At 41.1% G+C, this 19,635-nt stretch overlaps 1 protein-coding gene across 4 annotated transcripts in view; it reads left to right on the forward strand.

The window, feature by feature from the left end:
* Positions 1–12,157, forward strand: part of LOC126403377 (fibroblast growth factor 12-like) — a 75,302-nt gene extending 63,145 nt beyond the window's left edge. The window contains exons 4-7 of one of the 4 annotated variants that reach the window (XM_050065999.1): positions 1,261–1,459; positions 2,308–2,385; positions 6,454–6,469; positions 10,165–12,157. In XM_050065999.1, the coding sequence (XP_049921956.1) occupies positions 1,261–1,459; positions 2,308–2,385; positions 6,454–6,469; positions 10,165–10,285 (414 nt within the window). In that variant the 3' untranslated portion in view covers positions 10,286–12,157. Of the gene's footprint in view, positions 1–1,260; positions 1,460–2,307; positions 2,658–6,453; positions 6,470–10,164 lie in introns of those variants that run through there. The other 3 variants (XM_050066026.1, XM_050066017.1, XM_050066009.1) reach the window with 3 other exon arrangements.
* The last annotated feature ends 7,478 nt before the right edge of the window (positions 12,158–19,635 follow it).

The following is a 19,635-nucleotide window of genomic DNA, read 5'->3' on the forward strand; positions in this document are numbered from 1 at the left end:
CTGACCACCTGTTATATCCAGAGGGCACACACACACACATCTGAGCTACAGAGGGAACAACACACACACACACACACACACACACACACACACCTGAGCTACAGAGGGAACAGCAATGTGCTAAATTTACTTCCATCAGAGTGTGGAGTGGATCTGAGTTGGACTCTTTGTACAAACAGAGCTGACATGAACTCATAGTTCCTGCAGAGCTGAGGATCTGAGCATGAGGGCCGATACACTCAGTTCATGAGGTCCATTACATTCAGACCGATGCAGTCTAGTACAGTGGTTCCCAACTGGTGGGTCGTGGTCTTTTCACTTGTAATCGGATCACCCAGGATGCCCATGATTATGAAATGTTTGTATCGCAGATAAAATCAAACTATATTGTGGAGTGCCTCAAGGCTCTCTACTGGAGCCTCTTCTATTTCTAATGTCTATACTACTAACCAGGGCTGGGCGGTATATCAATTGTTTACAATATGTCAATATATTTTCAAGCAAGATATAGATTTAGACAACACCTTTTATAACAATATAGGGTCACATAACACAATCCACTGTGCACCTCTCCTCTCTCACACTCTCCTCACAGCTCCGCCCCCTCACTCACTCACTCACTCACTCACTCACAGTTTCTCCATCAACACTCTGAGTTTATGTGTGTATTCCATTTCTGATTATTATATTTTCTTGTTTTGTCTGTTATATTCTCATGTTTAGGAGAGGAATATAATTTGTAATAGAATAGATTTTAAATTCTAGAGGGGAAGATTTCGCCACGAGCCTCTTTGGGTTTCTGACCTCTCCTGCACAAACTCTGCCATGTTTATTTTTACATGCTTGTTTTTATCACATTTTGTGTGTTAATAAAATTCAAATTAAATTCAATTTGATTACTGCACGTGTGAACAACTTTTTCAAACTTTAAAATATTCTTGTTTTATTTTGGTTGACTTAAACTTCATGTACAGTAGAGGGCCTCAGTAAGCGGCAGTCGTGACATCTTCAAGGTTCATTTATTGTCATTTGCTGCACACCTGCTGCATAAGAAAAAGAACAGACTATTCTGTGGAGCTCAGAGGACGAAAGAAGAAGAAGCTTCAGTTGATTCTGTTGTTTCCGTCATCACATATTCATCTATCATATTTTCTATCAATGAAAATACAAGACTGTTGTGAAGTGCTGATTTAAACTGACTTTAAACATGATGTTCTCACTGTGTGTGTGTGTGTGTGTGTGTGTGTGTGTGTTTGTCAGGATGTGTTCACAGCAGAGTGTAAGTTCAAGGAGTCGGTGTTTGAGAACTACTACGTCATCTACTCGTCCACGCTGTACCGACAGCACGAGTCGGGCCGGGCCTGGTTCCTGGGCCTCAACAAGGACGGTGTCATCATGAAGGGGAACCGCGTGAAGAAGACCAAACCCTGCTCACACTTCGTCCCCAGACCCATTGAAGGTGAGACCCACGACACACCTGTGGACACACGTCAGTCTCCTCAGTCCAGAGCCACACCAACAGATCTAGATGGGGTTAGCCTAGCTTAGCACAGATACTGGAGGCAGAGGGAAACTGTTAGCATCTGAACTTGTCACTGAGCAGCTGAAGAAATAACACGAGATGTGAGAACTGTATGAGGAGTCTGTGTTCATAAAAATCACATCAACGTTAGAACTCAGAGGGTTTGTTGACTCCGCGCTGCACCTGAACTCAGCGTGTGTCGTCAGGTGTGAGCTCTGTGGAGATCATCACTCAGAGAGGTCGTCCTGCAGGAACTTGCTCTGAGTTTGAGGACAGGCTGAAGCTCTAATATCACAGATGGAGGTTTAACAGGAAACATGAAGCTACGTCTCTGCTTTCAGCTGCTCTGTGTCTCCCCCTCCTCCTCCTCCTCCTCCTCCCTCCTCCCCCATCTTCATTTAAAAATATCTCTCAACTATCACCTTCCCCTTCCTCCTTTACATCGCTCCATCTTCTCCTCTTCCTCCACGTCCTTCTCCTTTGACCTCTCCACCTCCACCCCCCCTTTAATGTTCACCTCCCTCAACCCCCCCCTCCTCCCTTCCTTTTTATATCACGTACGTGTCGACACATTTTATATTGCATGTGTATATATTTTTTATATAACACAGATGTACATATGATTTATTTCATACATGTATATATACTTTATATTTTACATACGTGTACACATTTTATATTGCGTGTATATGGATATATTTTTATGTTACGTACGTGTAAATATATGTTTAATATCCTGGTTAATAAAGTCCTCTTCTCCTCCTCCCTCCTCCCCCGCCCTGCAGTCTGTATGTATAAGGAGCCGTCGCTGCACGAGCTCGAGGAGAAGCTGCTGAAGTCCTCGCGGAGCCCGACGATTAACAGCGTGGAGCGGAGGGCTCTGGGGAACCAGGAGGAGGAGGAGCAGCAGGAGGACTGCACAGAGCAGGACGGATCATAGCCTGCAGAGCCCCCCACAGGAGGAGCAGCAGGAGGAGGAGGAGGAGGAGGAGGAGGAGGAGGCGAACTCCCATTTTAACACTCCCTTTGTTCAGCAACAAAAGCAACTACAACCACACCAACGACAACAACAACCGCCACGATGACGACGACAGCGACAACAACGAAAACAAAGAAAAAAAAGAAGCTTAAAAAAAAAAAAAAAAAAAAACGGGGAAAAATCTTCTTGCTCATGTTGAAATATTTGAAATCTGCCGGGGGAGGGCGAGGGGGAGGGGCTTGTTTGAAAACGGGAAAAAAAATAAAAAATAAATCAGGACGTTGATGATGATGAGTTACATTTTATGCAAAAAGCCCTGCTGATACGGCGCCCGGAGGCGAGCACACCTACTCTTCATCGCCACGTTGTAATCATCATCATCATTACTGTCACGACGATGACGAGATGTTTCCCGAGTTGAGCGAGCGCTGAGAACTCTGAAGCTTTAAGCCATGTAGAAACTTCACTTCCTTTCATTTCTTGATGAATGCAAAAACTTTCGCACTTTCAACATGCCGCGCTTCTTCTTCTTCTTCTTCCTCTCCGTGATGTTCCGTCCAATCAGAGAGGAGTTTTTTTTTCTGTTTTGTGCCACATCCTGTTTGTTTCTCGGGGTCGGGGAGTCGTGGGATTTGTTGCAGACACTGCCGATAAAAAGCTTCAGAGGAGAAGGAAGGACTTCCTGTTGTGTTGGGACCGGACCGATGGCGTCTGTCAGGTGATCTGCGCCGTGTTTGTGGTATCGACGCTTCGATCAGAGCGACCTGCTGGTGTCTGGAGACTTCCTGCTGCAGATTACTGACAGTTTGTCTGGTGTCTGACGCAGCGTCCTGGTGCCTCTGCAGATTTATTCAGCGTGAGCTTCACATTCCTACACGTTTAAGAACATCCGTCAGTTTTTATGTTGATTTCCTTCCAGACAGAAATCACTTCCTGTGGAAATCAATGTCAGAGATGTGAGATTTACTGCAGAGAGATGATCCGTCCGAAGAGTCGACTTTAAAAAAGCAGAATGAAATCAGACGATCCTCAAAAACACAGAACAAAAAAAAAAAAAAAGACAAAATGCTGTAGTTCTATAAATCTAGAAAACAACACGTTATGGTGAACTTATAATTTGTAAATTTAGATAACACAACAAATTGAGAGGCAAAATCCAGGGCACGATAGCCCGCACACCGCCGCTGCTTTTAGTTAAATTCTGCAGAGTGATCCTTAGAGGGAGCTCGGAGTAGAGCCGCTGCTCCTTCATGTTGAAAGAGATCAGTTGAGGTGGTTCAACATCTGATCAGGATCCTCCTGGGCGCCTCTTGTTAGGTTCAGGTTTAGGTTACTTTATTGATACCCAAGGGTAAACTAGTTTTGCAGTGCTCTGGGCACATCCCACAGGTAGGAGGCCCCGGGGCAGACCCAGAACAGGCTTTGCTCAGCCTGCTGCCCCCGAGACCCGGCCCTGGATAAGGGGATGAAAATGGATGGATGGATCATTAGAGGTGATCCAGAAGAGCATAAAACTGAAACAGTAAAATACACCTTTAAATCTATTGCATTCAACTCTTTTTGTTTGCTTCATGTGGGAGTACAAGTGAACGCCTCAGTCCATTCATTCCTTTGGAAAATGCCTGTGAAACTCCTCCTCTGTAATATTTCGGTCCGCACTTTGCCTCGAATAAGTTAAAAAAAGAAGTGAACTTTGGCAGTGGATTTCAGAGAGACCGTATGACAGTGTGCTAGCTTAGCTAACAGGCTGCTAACAGGCTGATGATTAAAAATAACTTGTTTATCTAGTTTGAACACATCGTGAATCTGAGTAATGTTACAGGTACAGGCCACAGGTAGTTTCTATCAGGTTTCTATCCATACGTAAGGAAATGCACTTCCTTGCGTTGGACTCGCTGTATATTTACAGATCTACGGACATCAGTCATATACGTAAGTGGAAACGAGGCCTACAACAAACCGTAAGCAAACAATAAGATGGACGTGAAAATGAAAACACATATTTGGCACAAACATCTACTTTGAGTTAAGGACGAACTAGTCAAAGGTTAAGGTCACTGTGGCCTTGTGTGTTGCATTCTCATGAACATGATATCTCAAGAACGCCTTGAGGGACTTTTTCTAATTTGGCACAAACATCTGCTTGGATTTTAACAACGAACTGATTAGATTTTGGTGGTCAAAGTTTCACTGTGACCTCACGTCCGGCCCATTCTTGTGAACGCAATATAACCGGAACCCTTAAGGGAGTTTTCTACAATTTGGCACAAACGTTTACTTGGACTCAAGAATGAACTGATAAGATTTTGATGGTCAGAGGTCACTGTGACCTTGCATCTGTTTCATTCTCGTAAGTGCGACTTGCCTTGAGGAAATTTCCTCAAGTTTGGCACAAATGTCTTCTTGAGCTCACAATAAACTGGACAGAATTTGGTGGTCAGAGGTCAAGATCGCTATGACCTTGTCACTCTCATTCTCGTGAACACATTATCTCAGGTTTTTGATTTAGATTTTGATGATCAAAGGTCACTGTGTCTTTGCATCCGTCTCATTTTTGTGAACATGATATCTCAAGAACACCTTGAGGGAATTTCCTCAAATTTGGCACAAACGTCCACTTGGACTCGACGATAAACTTGATAGAATTTGATGGTCAAAGATCAAGGTCACTGTGACCTCAAAATACATGTAACTTAAGAGTTCATACACTAATTATGACAAAATCTCACACAAATGTCTGACAGCATAAAATGATGAAGTGATGACGTTTTTTTTTTGTCAAAAAGGTCAAAGGTCAACTTCACTGTGACATCGTAAAGTTTTCTTGCCGTTATTCGACGTCGCAACTTTTCAGCAAAGTCCACATTTGAAGCACTGCCCATTGTCATGGCAACATATGAGTCTTGACAGACGTGGATGCAATCTGCAGCTTGGTTCACAGAGGCAAACAGCCGTGAGGCGGTAATTGTAGTTTATCTTTCTGGATGCAGAATTATTAATATGTCGTATTTCTTAAAGGAGGTTTGGGGTGATGTTTGACACCAGGAGCAGGATGGGAAATAATCTGAACAGGATCTAGTTGTAGTCTGCAGACAGTGACCCTGAAAGATGCCCAGCCTTTGTAAAATCTTACAGTTAGTGACTAAAACCTCGAGGGTATTTGAACGCACCACAGAGGACAGTGTCAGTAACAGTGTTTGTGACATTTGATCAGAATCACACGCAGCTGACGGATCATCTCTCTGGAAGGAAGCAGCTCCGTCTAAAATCTGCTGGTTTGTAAAATGATTGTCAGGAATGTGAAGCGCTGATAAAACTCTGATGTCTGAACAGAAGCGTCCTCCCGTCTCTGTCTTCACGCTGCGTTCAGGGTCTGAGCAGATGAAAAGTTTCACAGTGCTGAGAGAAGTCGGCAGGCAGAAATATTGCATGATGTATTCTCCAAAAAGTGCAGAGACACCCACGCAGACGTTTGGGAGGGTTGAATGATTTATGGAGACACTAACAGCCAGCAGTGTTGTGTAACTGTGATCCGGTCTGAACAGGACTGAAGCCGCTCTGTTACCTGCCCCGTCCAGCTCTCACCTCTGTATGATATGATCCAGTGTACGATATGACATGATATGACAGTGTGATGAGGACATTGTTGATAGATGACACCGCATGTATCGAGACCCTGACACGTGCACACTCTCCTGAACACGATTGTATGTTTTTGTTTTCTTCAGCTCAGCAGACTCGACCTGTTGTCCTGAAGCAGTCGGGCACGTCGCACTCTGATTGGTGCACTTTTAAAAAAGGGGTGCGCTGACCCCACCCCCACCCCCCACAATCAGTGTTACAGAAGCTTTGTGATTGGTTCCTTGTTTTAACGGCTGATTATGATTGGCGTCGTTGGGGAATGATTAAATTTTTATTTTCTAAGTGAACCTGCAGTGAAGGATCATCACAGCAGCATCGTCATCAGTGTCGCAGCTGATGTTAGTTTATCATTAATTATAAAAACTAACTTTTTGTATCTCTTTAATCCAAATGTTATGTTTTGTTTTTCTTGGTAAGGTTGTTTTTCATCACTGATCGTTCGCCTTCCTGCCAAAAACACATCTTTAATCTTTAGGACCCAGATAAGTCAGTTTTCAATGGTTTAAACCTGCAGTCAAACTCATCACATCTTTATTTCCTGTTCCTGTTGAAGTCCAGCCCAGTCTGCAGAAGAGCTGTTGGTACTGTACGTTTCTGCAAACTATGGATACGTTACATTAGTATGTTGTCATGTAGCAGATACCTTGTGTGGCTGCCACAAGTCTTGATAAGAAACAACTGCTTTTTATGGCATTTTTCAGGCAGGAGTGCAGCAGTGTCTTGATAAAATTAAAACAAAAACAGCAGCTTTTTGTGCCACTGTCACTGCTGGAAAAGCAGCGATGTCCCAGTTAAAAAAGATCCATTTTTTGTGGCATTATCTCCGCTAGAAAAACACTGATCTCTCTCTCTCTTAAGGCCTGTGCACATGATCAGCTGTAAAACCGCTTTGCGCTGGCTGTCCCATTGTTTGTCTATGGAGAGGGTGGCAACGCCTGACAAAGCGGCACCGCTACCCTTGGCGTCGCGCACTGCTCGGATTTTCCGCTCGAGCGCTGCGCTCAGAGTTGAAATTATTTGAACTTTGACCACGCTGCTGTGCCGTACCTGAGGGTAAGCGAAGCGCGTTGTCCTTATCATGTGAAGGCCGCTTTAGCACAATCTCCGCTGGAAAGCAGCAATGTCTCAGTAAAAAACAACTGCTGTTTGTGGCACTACCCTGCTGGAAGAGTAGCAATGTACCAGGAAAAAAACAACCAATTTTTGGGGTACTATTCCCGCATGAAAAATAGTGACGGGCCGCTACAAACACCCACATTTGATGCCAAAATAGCTGCTGGAAACACAGCAATGACTCGCTGAACAAAAAACAAACAAACAAAAAAACAGTGGTCTTCAGCAGCTTGGCAGCCATCTTGCCTCAGTGTTACGCCGTCCACCGTCCCCTCCACCTCTAGATGTCAAACTCAGCTCATACACTTTGTCACTTTAGAAACGTTGAGATGACGCGTAACATATTTGTGATTTGCAGAAACGTACAATAACATTTTCTCCTGATGACCGGGATGTAAAGTCAGAGTGAAGTCACATCAGACAGACAGAAATATATTTATCATGCAGAAGCGCTGCGACACGTCCGCAGACTTTCTGCTCGTGATGCGTTGAGGAAACCTGGGAAATGGGATGTTCTCTGCCTCTTAGCTTTCCTCTGGAGGCACAGGCAGAGCGGGCGCTGGTGCCACAATCATCATGTTTTCACTGGTGGAAAATAATTGTTTAAGTAGAAAACAAATTCGGACATATTTAGTCAACAAGTAAAGACCGGTGAGCTTTAGGAGTAAATTTTTAGAGACTGAACGTTAAAGGTAAATTGATGTTTCTAAAGACCAAACTCTCTGATGACATTAGCTCAGCGCTCAGTCTTTAAAAACGTTGATTTCTGGGTAATGAAGTCCTAAAATGTTACCGTTTCCTTGCAGGTCCACCAACGTACGACAGAAAAAATACTCAAAGTAGATTAAACTGAATAAAGTGACTGATTTCGAAACTTTAAAGTGAGTTTTAAAGACAGACTATTATAGTGTGGATAAAACTCTGTGTCTGGCATCAGCGTCCTCTCCTGGTCCACAGCTCCTCGTGTTGTGTTCAGGTGTCGGCTGATGAGAGGATTTGTTGACATATTTAACACTGCCCTGCTTAATTTAGGCAAAAAGCACTGCCCAGAAAACTGTTTAACTCCAACCTCGTCTCAACTTTATGACCGTCACACCTGGAAAAATCAAAAGACAAAAGTTTTTGTCATTTTTTTTAACACAGCTGTGAAAGTCAGGACAAACTGCTACTTTTTATGTAAAGATGAACTTTTTTCAGCCTCGCTGCCAAATCAGTTTTTGGATTGATTTTCTTTGATTTTCCTTCGGCTCCTTCCTGTAAACAGTTGTGTTAAAAAATAATATGTTTTTCCAGAGAGTAACATTCAGACGGTGAGACGAGTCGCCGCACTGCCCAACGGTCCGACCTGCAGTATGTTTCTTCTTCTCTAACTCAGACCCTTTACTCTTCTGACCGAGTCTCCCAAAAAGCATCTTGAACATTTCCCAGTTTACAAAGATCAACCAGTCAACCTCCACTTCCTGTTTCATGCCTCACACAGAGTTATATATCAACCCGTCCGTCCACCTCGACAACTTCTATCACTGCCTAATAATGAAAATGTGTTTAAAGGTATGGAGTGTGATTAGTGCCATATTTTTTTTACATTGCATATGTTTTGCACAGATTTTAAATTCCGTTTTTATTTTTTATTTTTCAAATTTTACAAATGTATGAAAGTTCCGTATTGATAATAGTCTGATTTGATTTGTGCTTTTTGCTCAAAACACACCGAAATAAATCCAGATGTTTTCTCTCAGTAAAAATAAAAAAAATTTAAAAAAATCAGCCATTTACAATTTTTATTATTATTTTTATTTTAGACTCTTTGACGGCTAAAGTTACTGCACACCATAAAGTAGTTTCAGTCCTCAGATCATATTCAGGTAAAACTTATCAAGATTTTAAATTTACTGAAATAAATAAATTCATAAATCGTACCTGAGTTCACACTTTGGCTTCTTCGCTGTATTTTAGACGTGAAAAGACGTGGACACGTCTTAATCAGAAATAGAACTGAGAGCAAACATGAAAGCCAGATTCATAAACTAAAATTCATAACTTAAATTAGTTTATTTAACCTTTAAAAACAGACGGACGTTTGCTTGATCAGGTTTAAACTGATCTAAAGTAAAAACCATAAAAACTACAACATTTATTCTTTTTGCAGCAGACGGCTCCTGTTTTCCCCGTCAGTACATTGTGCGCTTGTGATGACATCATTACATTATGTTACATGTGGTGCAGAACTCAGTGGCACCAGAGGAACGAATGATAAAACTATCAAAACTCAGATGTTGAAAAGTGAAAATCACTGTGTGTCAGATGGTAAAAACAAAATACAGAAACAATTCAGGATAAAAGAAAATGAACAAAATATATTTCTGTGTGTTTATGAGCAAAGTGATGAACGTGAGCTGCAGACGGATGAGTCGGTAGTTTTGAATTCATGCAGAGATGATCTTTGGGAAACTCGGTCGCCTCCCATCAGCTGACATCACCTGACTTCAGCCGACACAGGAAACCGTCAGAATAAAAGACGTAAAAATATCAGAGATTTATCGTTTGTAGGTTTTTTGACATCACTAAGATTAAAAAATTTAAAAAAAAATTGCATGTGGACAAAAAACAATCAGAGACATTATTTCACCCGACAGCTGAACTGTGATGCATGCGCCGCTAATAACCACACTGCTGTGTCTGCCGCCATTTTAAACTTAGACGTGTTGAAACGAGGGGCGGGGTTAACGAGGTCAACTCTTCTATTTATTCTTTTCTTTTGAGATTTATGTTTTTGTATTTTGTTGATTACAAACGGATGGATGGACGGACAAATGGACAGATGGACGGACAAATGGACAGATGGACGGACAAATGGACAGATGGATGGTTGTACAGATGGATGGACCGATGGATGGATGGACTAAAGGACTGATGGACTGAAAGAAATGAACCAATCACAATCCACCGTACTGCCTCTGAGAAAGTCTTCCAGTTTGGGGTTTTTGGGGTCGGACCACGAGGATTGTAACGACGGACAGAAACACTGACCGTGTCTCACCGTCTCATCTTTTGGTCCACAGGGACGTTAAATGTTTGTGAATGCTCTTCACGTCTGTGAAGCTTCGACACACCAAAACACTCGACAGGAATGTTGTAACACGAGAGTCCTTTCTATCACGTCTACTTCTGTACGCCTCCTTCAGGCTCAGAGTCCGACGCGTTTTAAATATCTGCTGATAAAATCAACACAACAGCGCCGCTGCCTTCACGTCATGAGAGGAGGATCATGGGAACGAAATTACAAATGTGGAATTTAAAGACATAATGAAGTTTATTCTTGTGTCCTAAAAATCACTGAGATTTGATATAAAGACACCTACTGATTGAATTTTTTTTTTTTTTTTGGATCATTTATCATTTTTTGTTTGTTTATTTTTCTTTTCCCGACAAATGCATTTGTGAATTCATATAAAAAATAAGCTGAAAGAAAGAAATCAGAAAGTTTGACTTTGAGGTCAAGTTTAAAAAAAAAAAAAAATTATGGAAAAGAAAAGAAACTTTGTGGGAAATATAGAGTCATTTTTGGAAATGAATCCATCGTAGTATTTTAAGAAAATGAAAAATAATTTGAGATGAATTTACAAAACTTTTTTTTTTCTTGTGTCCAAGAATTACTAAGATTTCTGCACACAAGATATAAAAGTTATCACCTGTCAGGGTTTTAGGGGCTTCGTACATGCCAACAAAAAGTCTTTAAAACATTTAATTTTAAATGTATGAAAAAATTTATGAAAAAAAGAATCTTAAGTTCTTAATAAAGTTATTAAATAAAGTTATTATTGAAAATTAAACCATTGTAGTATTTTAAGAAAACGGAGACTGAAAAATCATTTTGGGATGAATTTACAAATGCATTGTGAAACTGAGATCATCAGTTTAAACAAAAAAACGCCCTTTAACTCACCCGTCACCATTTTTTTTTTTTTATCATTATTATTATTTGGTAATGGGTGCAGAAAACATTTGAGAATGTCTCAAAGTTTGTACTTGTATTTAAATATGTGTGCGTAAAGTTTTGGGCTTTGTATCCGTCCACAGTCTTTGTGTAATCTCACAGTTGATGAACATCATTTAAGCACAAACGTTATTCAGACATTCTTAAGTTGTTTCTGCACAAACCTGCAGAGTTCGTCACAAGTTTGTAAAACAAGCACAAACTGGTATCGCCCATAAACTGATCAAGAACGTGATCAGACATGTTGACCACAAAGAATCCGACTGTTACGACCAGGTGATGATTTATTAATCAGAAAATGGGAATTTGAGAAATTTCCACATGACGTGAACGCAGCAGAATCAGATGTGTATTGTTTGTGTCACCTGAAGGCAGCGTCAGTGTGTGAACTGAAGTAGAGAGAGTACAAAGGACGCTCTGCAGTTAAAGTCTGTTTTCAGAGAGGACGGCAGCTCCGCTCGCAGGTTTTAAAATCAGATGACTTCACATAACTAACATTATAATCAGTGTGTATTGGTAGAAACGAAGCCTGTGAGTCGACCTGCTGAACTCTCACTGTAACTTTATCCAAAAACAATAAGACACTCGGCCTGTTGCTGTTGCATGGAGAAGTTCGCAGCACTGCCGACGTCCACCGGCGCAAAACGATAATGATGTCATTACTGAGCGACAGCGGCCCCTCTGGCGGCCGGTCGGCCCCTCGCAGGTGAACGGAGAGGGGCGGGAGGATGACGAGCTGTCGCCATGTCGAAACGTCTTCGTCGAGCCTGAAGTCTCTCGATCTTTCTTTGTGTTTGCTGATGTTTGCACCTTTTCTGAGACACCTTCATATAACGCATCATATATTAGAAAAAAGTCATCGCAAATACGCAGCAGGATGAAAAAGATTATTGAAAAAATAAAAAAGAACGATATAAAAGCTTCAGTGTCTGCGTTGGTTTTTATTCCTCTTTTATTCCTCCATGAAGGTTTTATGTCCACTACTTACTACAGACGTGTCGAGGTGGGACCAAGTTCAGCCCAAGCACCAGACATATGTTGTCTTTGTTGTGCAAACCACAAATGTGTTACATATGTACGTTATTATGTGGTGGATACGTTAAAACTTAACATTTTAACAACACCATAGAGTAGTTAACATGTTGTTAGGTGTAGGCACAAAAACCACTTGGTTATGGTGAGGGAAAGAATATTGTTGGGTGTCAACAACTTGGTTTTGGGCTCAATCATGGCAGCTGCTTTTCTTGTCACTATTCCTGCTCAAAAAGCTGTAATGTTGTGGTACAAAACAGTCACTTCTTTTGCCACTATCACTGCTGGAAAGCAGCAATGTCCTGGTAAAGAAAAACACTGCTGGAAAAGCAGCTAGGTCACAGTAAAAAAAAAAAAAAAGAAGAAGAAGAATTCGCTTTTTGTGGCACTATCTCCGCTGGAAAAGCTGTGGTGTCTCAGTGGAGAAAGAAAAACTGCTTTTTCTGGCACTTTTCCGGCAGGAAATGCAGCGATGTCTTGGTCAAAAACAACCGCTTTTCTTGCCACTATCACTGCTGGAAAAGCAGCAATGTCCCATTAAAAAAAACCCTGCTTTTTATTGCATTTTTGGGCAAGAAATGCAGCAATGTGTTGGTAAAAAAAAAAACAGAAAAAAACTTTCTTGACACTATCACTGCTGGAAAAGCAGCTCTGTCACAGTAAAATAAAACAACTGCTTTTTGTGGCACTATCCCCGCTAGAGGTACCCTGGAAATCCAGAGTTCTCGCGAGAGCACAATTTGAATTTTCTCAGCGAGTCACTCTGGCAATCAGTAATGATGCTCATTACCCATGCTGTTGGAGCCAAGCTGCACCAATCACATCGGTGTATCTGATATAGGCGGGCCAGAGGCGAGCTAAACAGATGACGACAGCGCTGCGACGACGAAGTCCGGAATCAGTCAGTAAACATTGCAAGATGGCTACGGATGAACACCAGTTGTTTGAAACGGCTTTGGCCGCTACAATGAACGAGTTAGACTTGGCTTTTTCTCTAAAAGAGGAACAGAAGACGGCGCTCGAATCTTTCCTTTGCAAGAAGGACGTTTTTGCTGTTTTGCCGACCGGATACGGCAAGAGTCTAATCTACCAGTTAGCTCCGCTGGTAGCTAAGCTCTGGATACGTCACCCCGTGTGTTGTTCTGATTGGTCGTAGTGTTATCCAATTGCGTGCAGTGATATTTACAAATGCATGCTTGGTGCCGCCCCTCGAGTTGGGCCATTTGCATTACTCATGGCCAGACCCTAAATCTGTCTAGATTTGGGTCTGGATTTCCAGGCTATGCTAGAGGGGCAGCGGTCTCTGTAACAAAAAAAAACAAAAAAAAAACGCTTTTCTTGCCACTGTCAGAGCTGGAAAAACAACATTTGCTTTCTGTGGTTCCATCCCTGCTAGAAAAAAAAGATCTCTGTAAAAATAACTGCTTTTCTTGCCACTATCTCTGCTGGAAAAACATCAACTGCTCACTATAAATACGATATGATACACTTTATTGTCCCCGAGGGGAACTTGGATCAGAGCTGGCACGTGTAGCTGCTTACATGGTGAAATAATAATAAATGAAAATACAAATCCAGGCCACATATTGCACATGATGCATCATAACCCTGACACATGATCTGCATGAGGTTGATATAAACACACAAACATACAGTAACACATATACAAACACACACACATCAATACAGAACCACCATGTTCCTCAACATTACTGCACGACACTCTGCAGCATGCTCAGTGTTTGCCCAGCTGTCACAGCCTCCACCGTCTCCTCGTCCTCACACTGATGAGGTCAGCTCATAAACTACGTCACTGTAGAAACACTGAGATGATTTTTATGAAACTAAGAAATGCAACATGTGTGGTCTGCACTAACGTACAGTGCTAAGATTTTCTTCTGGTGACTGGGCTGCAAAGTCTCTGTTGTGCAAACTGTCCTGCTCAAGTCTCAAGTCTCAAGTCTCAAGTCCTGCAAGTCGAGCCAGGTCCTGAAGTTTGTTTCAACCGTACAAGAAATCTCTTGATGCTGTGTGCAGTTTGTCAGTGGGCTGAAGTCCAACGTGACGTCACATCTTCAGAGTTTGTAAGGTTCAGTCTTCTATGAAGTTTTTACCCCCTCAGTGCCGTCTCACAGGACTCTCCTCCAGCAGGAAACACGTTAAAAAAATAACTGTCTGAGCTCCACATCGACGTTCCTGTTGAAAGAAAGTTCAGCTTGTTAAATGTTAAAAGTCGAGCCCTGAAAATTAAATGGTCACTGTTAAATAAAAGATGGGGCACATTTGAAAAAGTGCAGGATAGAGGTAACAGTAAATTAAGGGGGATTATGGAGTTATGTCATCAGGCCTGGAGGGACGGGCGCTTAAAACATCTGCACCGCTGATGTTGTGACATTCAACTTTACAACCAGACTGTCTTTAAACGAGCAGCACAGTCACTCTTCATGCTGACGGAGCAGAGACACGTCAGTTTATTTAAAGTTACAGTAACATTAAAGCACTTTGGAGTTAGCGTTCACCGTTAGTGCTGCAAAGTCTTCACTAAAGTTAGGCTGTGAATGCAGGACTTTTACGTAAAGTATCCGAGTACATCTTCCACCACTGCAGCTGATGTTAAACTGAAGCTTCGTAACATCGAGTGTAGGTGAATTATCGTTGTGTTTACAGTGGCGTACAAAAGGGTTGGTTTACTCTCTGTATATCCTCAGAGGTGTTGTCGGCTTTTTATTCCCTCTAAATCTCTAAGTTAATTTTAAAGCATGCAGCACTTGAGTTGCTGAGCCGTGCCGTGCGGGTCAAAACCTGTTTGACTGCAAAAGACCTGCAGGAAGATTTCTCAGACTCTGGAGTGGTGGTGCACTGTTCTACTGTGCAGACACACCTGGACAAATATGAGCTTCATGGAAGAGTCATCAGAAGAAAACCTTTCCTGTGTCCTCACCACAACATTCAGCGTCACAAGTTCGCAAAGGAACATGTGAACAAGCCTGATGCTTTTTGGAAACAAGTCCTGTGGACTGATGAAGGTAAAATAGAACTTTGAGGTATGTTTGGAGAACAAACTGTTAAACACGGGGGGATGGATGATGCTTTGGGCTTTGGTGTGTTTGATATTAAACCAGACAGAATCAGACTGGTTTGTGTTCAGCACCTACACAGGACGCTGACGAGCAGAGACACTGTGAGGACAGTTTGTGGTTCTGGTCACAGTCTGAAGTGTTTCCGTGGTTTCAGCTGCTGCCTTCTTAAAAGCTCTCTGTTATTCCTGAAGCGAAGTGAAAAACACAGAGTCGGACAGACGGGCTAAAAGCTCACAGAGCATCCATCCACCGTGCCGCAGTATAAATACACTGTGCAGCTGGTTTCCACTTTGCAGACGAGGCCGTCTGATGCTCTGATGTCTTAAGAGCTTCATCCAACTTTAACGAGGAGCAACACAAAAACACGACTCTGCTGCTGCGGCACGAGGCTGAAACCCTCAGCTGACATCGCAACGACAACACGAGCTGAGAGAGACACGAGAGGACGATCTGTCTTTACTCTTGTTGTCTTCATGGACAGACTGATGGACGGATCATTACATCACCTGACAGAGACAACATGCACATGTAGATTTACACCAGCTGTTATTAAAACATCTGTTTCCCAGAATTCATCTCTGCAGCTGCTTCACAGTGAAACACACCAGGCAGCAGCTCACTGCAATCATTACTGACCTGAGGCTGGTGGTGTGGTCATGTGTTTCAGGACTTTTACTTTGAAAAGATCTTCGACTTACTAAGACACAGTAACAGGACTTTTACTTTGAAAAAACCTTCGACTTACTAAGACTACTAGGACTTTTACGTTGAAAAAACCTTCGACTTACTAAGACTACTAGGACTTTTACTTTGAAAAGACCTTCGACTTACTAAGACTACTAGGACGTTTACTTTGAAAAAACCTTCGACTTACTAAGACCACTAGGACTTTTACTTTGAAAAGACCTTCGACTTACTAAGACTACTAGGACTTTTACTTTGAAAAAACCTTCGACTTACTAAGACACAGTAACAGGAATTTTACTTTGAAAAGACCTTCGACTTACTAAGACACAGTAACAGGACTTTTACTTTGAAAAGACCTCTGACTTACTAAGACACAGTAACAGGACTTTTACTTTGAAAAGACCTTCGACTTACTAAGACTACTAGGACTTTTACTTTGAAACAGCTGGAGAACTTTTACTGTGAAGTGTCTTTAAGACTTTTATTGTGAAACAGTTGGACAAACATGATGTTAACATGATATTCTGACTCAGTGCTCCGTAACAACCAGTGTTTTAACTTTAACATTCAACATACAACGAAAAAATAGCATTATTTATTTATTTATTTATTTTATTGGAGCTGGTTCACAACCTTGATGTGTTGACCTTCAAATTCTGATAATGAGATTTATTTCACAGTAAGTCGTGTAAACAGATATTTTTGTTTGTTTGTGTGTTTTGTTTTAGCTTTAAAGATGTTTTGATGTTCATATAGTGCGTTTAAACTCTGTGGTAGGAGCCATTATTACTCCTCGTCTCCGATTATTAACATATTCAAATCATAATAATGTAACTGAACAAGGAACTTTATCCAGTCTTTACTTCTCTCAGTCTCTGGAAACACTGAATTTTGAGTTTTGTTATAAAATAAATCAGATAATATTTTAATAATATTAAATAAATAATATTAAAATATTCCAACACAAAATAAAAACTGCTTCTGTCAGCCTTTAACCCTTTGTTTACCTTGGTTTATTTCAAAAACATGCAGAAGGCAGCGAGCAACAAAAGAAGAAATGAGCCAGTAAATCAGCAAGAAATTAGTTTTAAAAAAAGAAAATTTAAAAAACAAAAAAAATATTTAAAGAAAAAGGAAAAAAGAAAGCCAAACAAACAAATGAGGAAATGACCTGGAAAAGTGTTTTAAAAATTAAAATGATTCTGTAACATAATTTTAAATATATGATAATAATCATAAATAATGTTTTCCCATAGCTTTTAAAATATCATTTTCTAAATCTATTTTTTTTTTGTAGTTTGTGGAACATCTTGTACCAACTTGCTCAATGTCTTTTTTACCCATGTGTTTTAAATACATAGTTGCTCAGGGTTCAGAGCGTTAACACATCAGCCTGGGTCTGTTGATGTGTGCATAGTTGCAGTGGCAGGCTGAGGCCACTAGAGGGAGACATCACACCAGGAACAGATGTGTCAACAGCTGTGTCTGACAAGCATGTAAATATTTACAGACATAAATACGTCATCTCAGTATTTATACTCAGCAGCTGAGCACATTGACTTTTACTCCACATCTCAGAGTGAACATTTTAATTTTTACTGACCTGCATCAGTTTGATAACTCCAGTTTAGAGATATAGATGAATATAATAAACTCTGATCAATGACACATTAATATGTGTTTTTATGGATGAAGATCAAACTCTTTTTTTAACCCTTAGTGAAATTTAAAAGCTCATTTATTCAGTGGAATATAAAGTAATTAAACTGAGCTCCACCTGCTGTGACATTAAAGTGATCCGAAATTATAATCCAACAATATGAAATTATTGTGAAACAGGTCATTTTGCTTCATGAGGACTTTTATTTATTTTGATATTAATACTTCTGTACTTTAACTCAACCTGCTGCGACCCTGCAGCCTCATATGAGCACGTTACATGTTCACGCTGCTGCACTTTATAAAAGTTCAAGCTTTACATTAAAACTAAAGTTTACATTCAGTGTAATTAAACACTTTGTGCCCCGGCTCTCTGTCAGCTGTTAAATCTATAGATAATACAATAAATACAAATATGTTCTCTGAGAATGAAACAATAGCAACATTTAATAGCAGCACATAGTAAACACATATTATCAAATAATAATGAGACACAAATAAAAATTCAAATAAAATTCACACAGTTACAAAACAAACAAATAACTTTGTGATGTGTTGAATTATTTGCATCAAGTTCAGGTGTGAAATAAACAGTCTTGAACAGTGACCTCTGACCCACAGTTACTGGACACATGTTGTTTTGTTTGTTTGATACTTTTATTAATTTGCTGATCCTCATATATATATTTTTAAGATTTTTTGGGGGGCATTTTTAGCCTTTAATGGATAGGACAGACAAGTGTGAAAGGGGGAGAGAGAGGGAGTGACATGCAGCAAAGGACCACAGGCTGGAGTCGAACCCGGGCCGCTGCGGCAACAGCCTTGTACATGTGGCGCCTGCTCTACCACTAAGCCACCGACACCCCAATCTTCATATTTTTATTAATTGTCTCTTATTTGTTTCTGTTTTCTGCTACACTGATCGAACTCCAGTCTTTGCACTTTGTATTTTGTTTTGTGTCTGTAAAGCAAAACTTTTATATCAACAAAGTTTACTAGTCCATACACATGAGTACAGCATACCATACCATGACTTAGTCATACCAAACATTAGACAACAACACCAACATTGGTCCACAGGGGGAGCCACAGCGATCGGTCGCATTTTAGCCATTTTGAAGCATGTTTCTGTTGTTATAGCGCCACCCAGTTGCCAATTAGAGTTAAATTTCTCCAGTCACCTTGAGGCGTCCTGTTCTACATATCTACCAAGTTTAGTAAAAATCCATATGGCGGTTAGGCCTAGATAAGAAATGAGCTCTCTAGCGCCCCCATTTTGTTTGATGGGGTCAATAATGGAGGGGTCCCCTCAGATTATGTGTGGTCATATGCCTACAAAGTTGCGTGGTGATGGGTGAAACCCTTGAGATGTTATACACCTTTATGTGATGAGCCACGCCCTCCGCAATATTCATTGCCTTATAGAAGCTCAGTTTTAGTAAGTTTTCCAACTTTTGCCAAGAGGGAACTTTAGATATTGGTCCCTAGATTATGTTCACCCAGTTTCATGCAGATCGCTCAAACTTCCTAGGAAGAGATCCATTTGAAGTGTTTTTCAAAAAATTCAAAATGGCGGAAAATCTATATAAGCGGAAGTTATGGGTTCTTGAGGCAAATGTGTTCCTCATGAGGAGAGGCATCTCTGTGCAAAGTTTCATGTCTCTACCACATACGGGGCATGAGATATGCCCATTCAAAGTTTGACATTTCAATGGGTTGCTATAGCGCCCCCCTTTGGCCAATTGATGTAATATTGCTTCATTGGCATCCTCCCATGACCCTCTACCACTGTGCCAAATTTCACATGGATTGACCAAGTCAGTGACCTCCCTGAAGCAGAAACCTTCACATGTCAGATCTGACCTGGTTCATCAGGCTCTGATTGGACGCCTCGTGCTGTTGGGAAATCACACTGATCGATGTC

This window comes from Epinephelus moara, chromosome 2 (assembly GCF_006386435.1).
Source record: "Epinephelus moara isolate mb chromosome 2, YSFRI_EMoa_1.0, whole genome shotgun sequence".
In the NCBI taxonomy this organism is placed as follows: Eukaryota; Metazoa; Chordata; class Actinopteri; order Perciformes; family Serranidae; genus Epinephelus; species Epinephelus moara.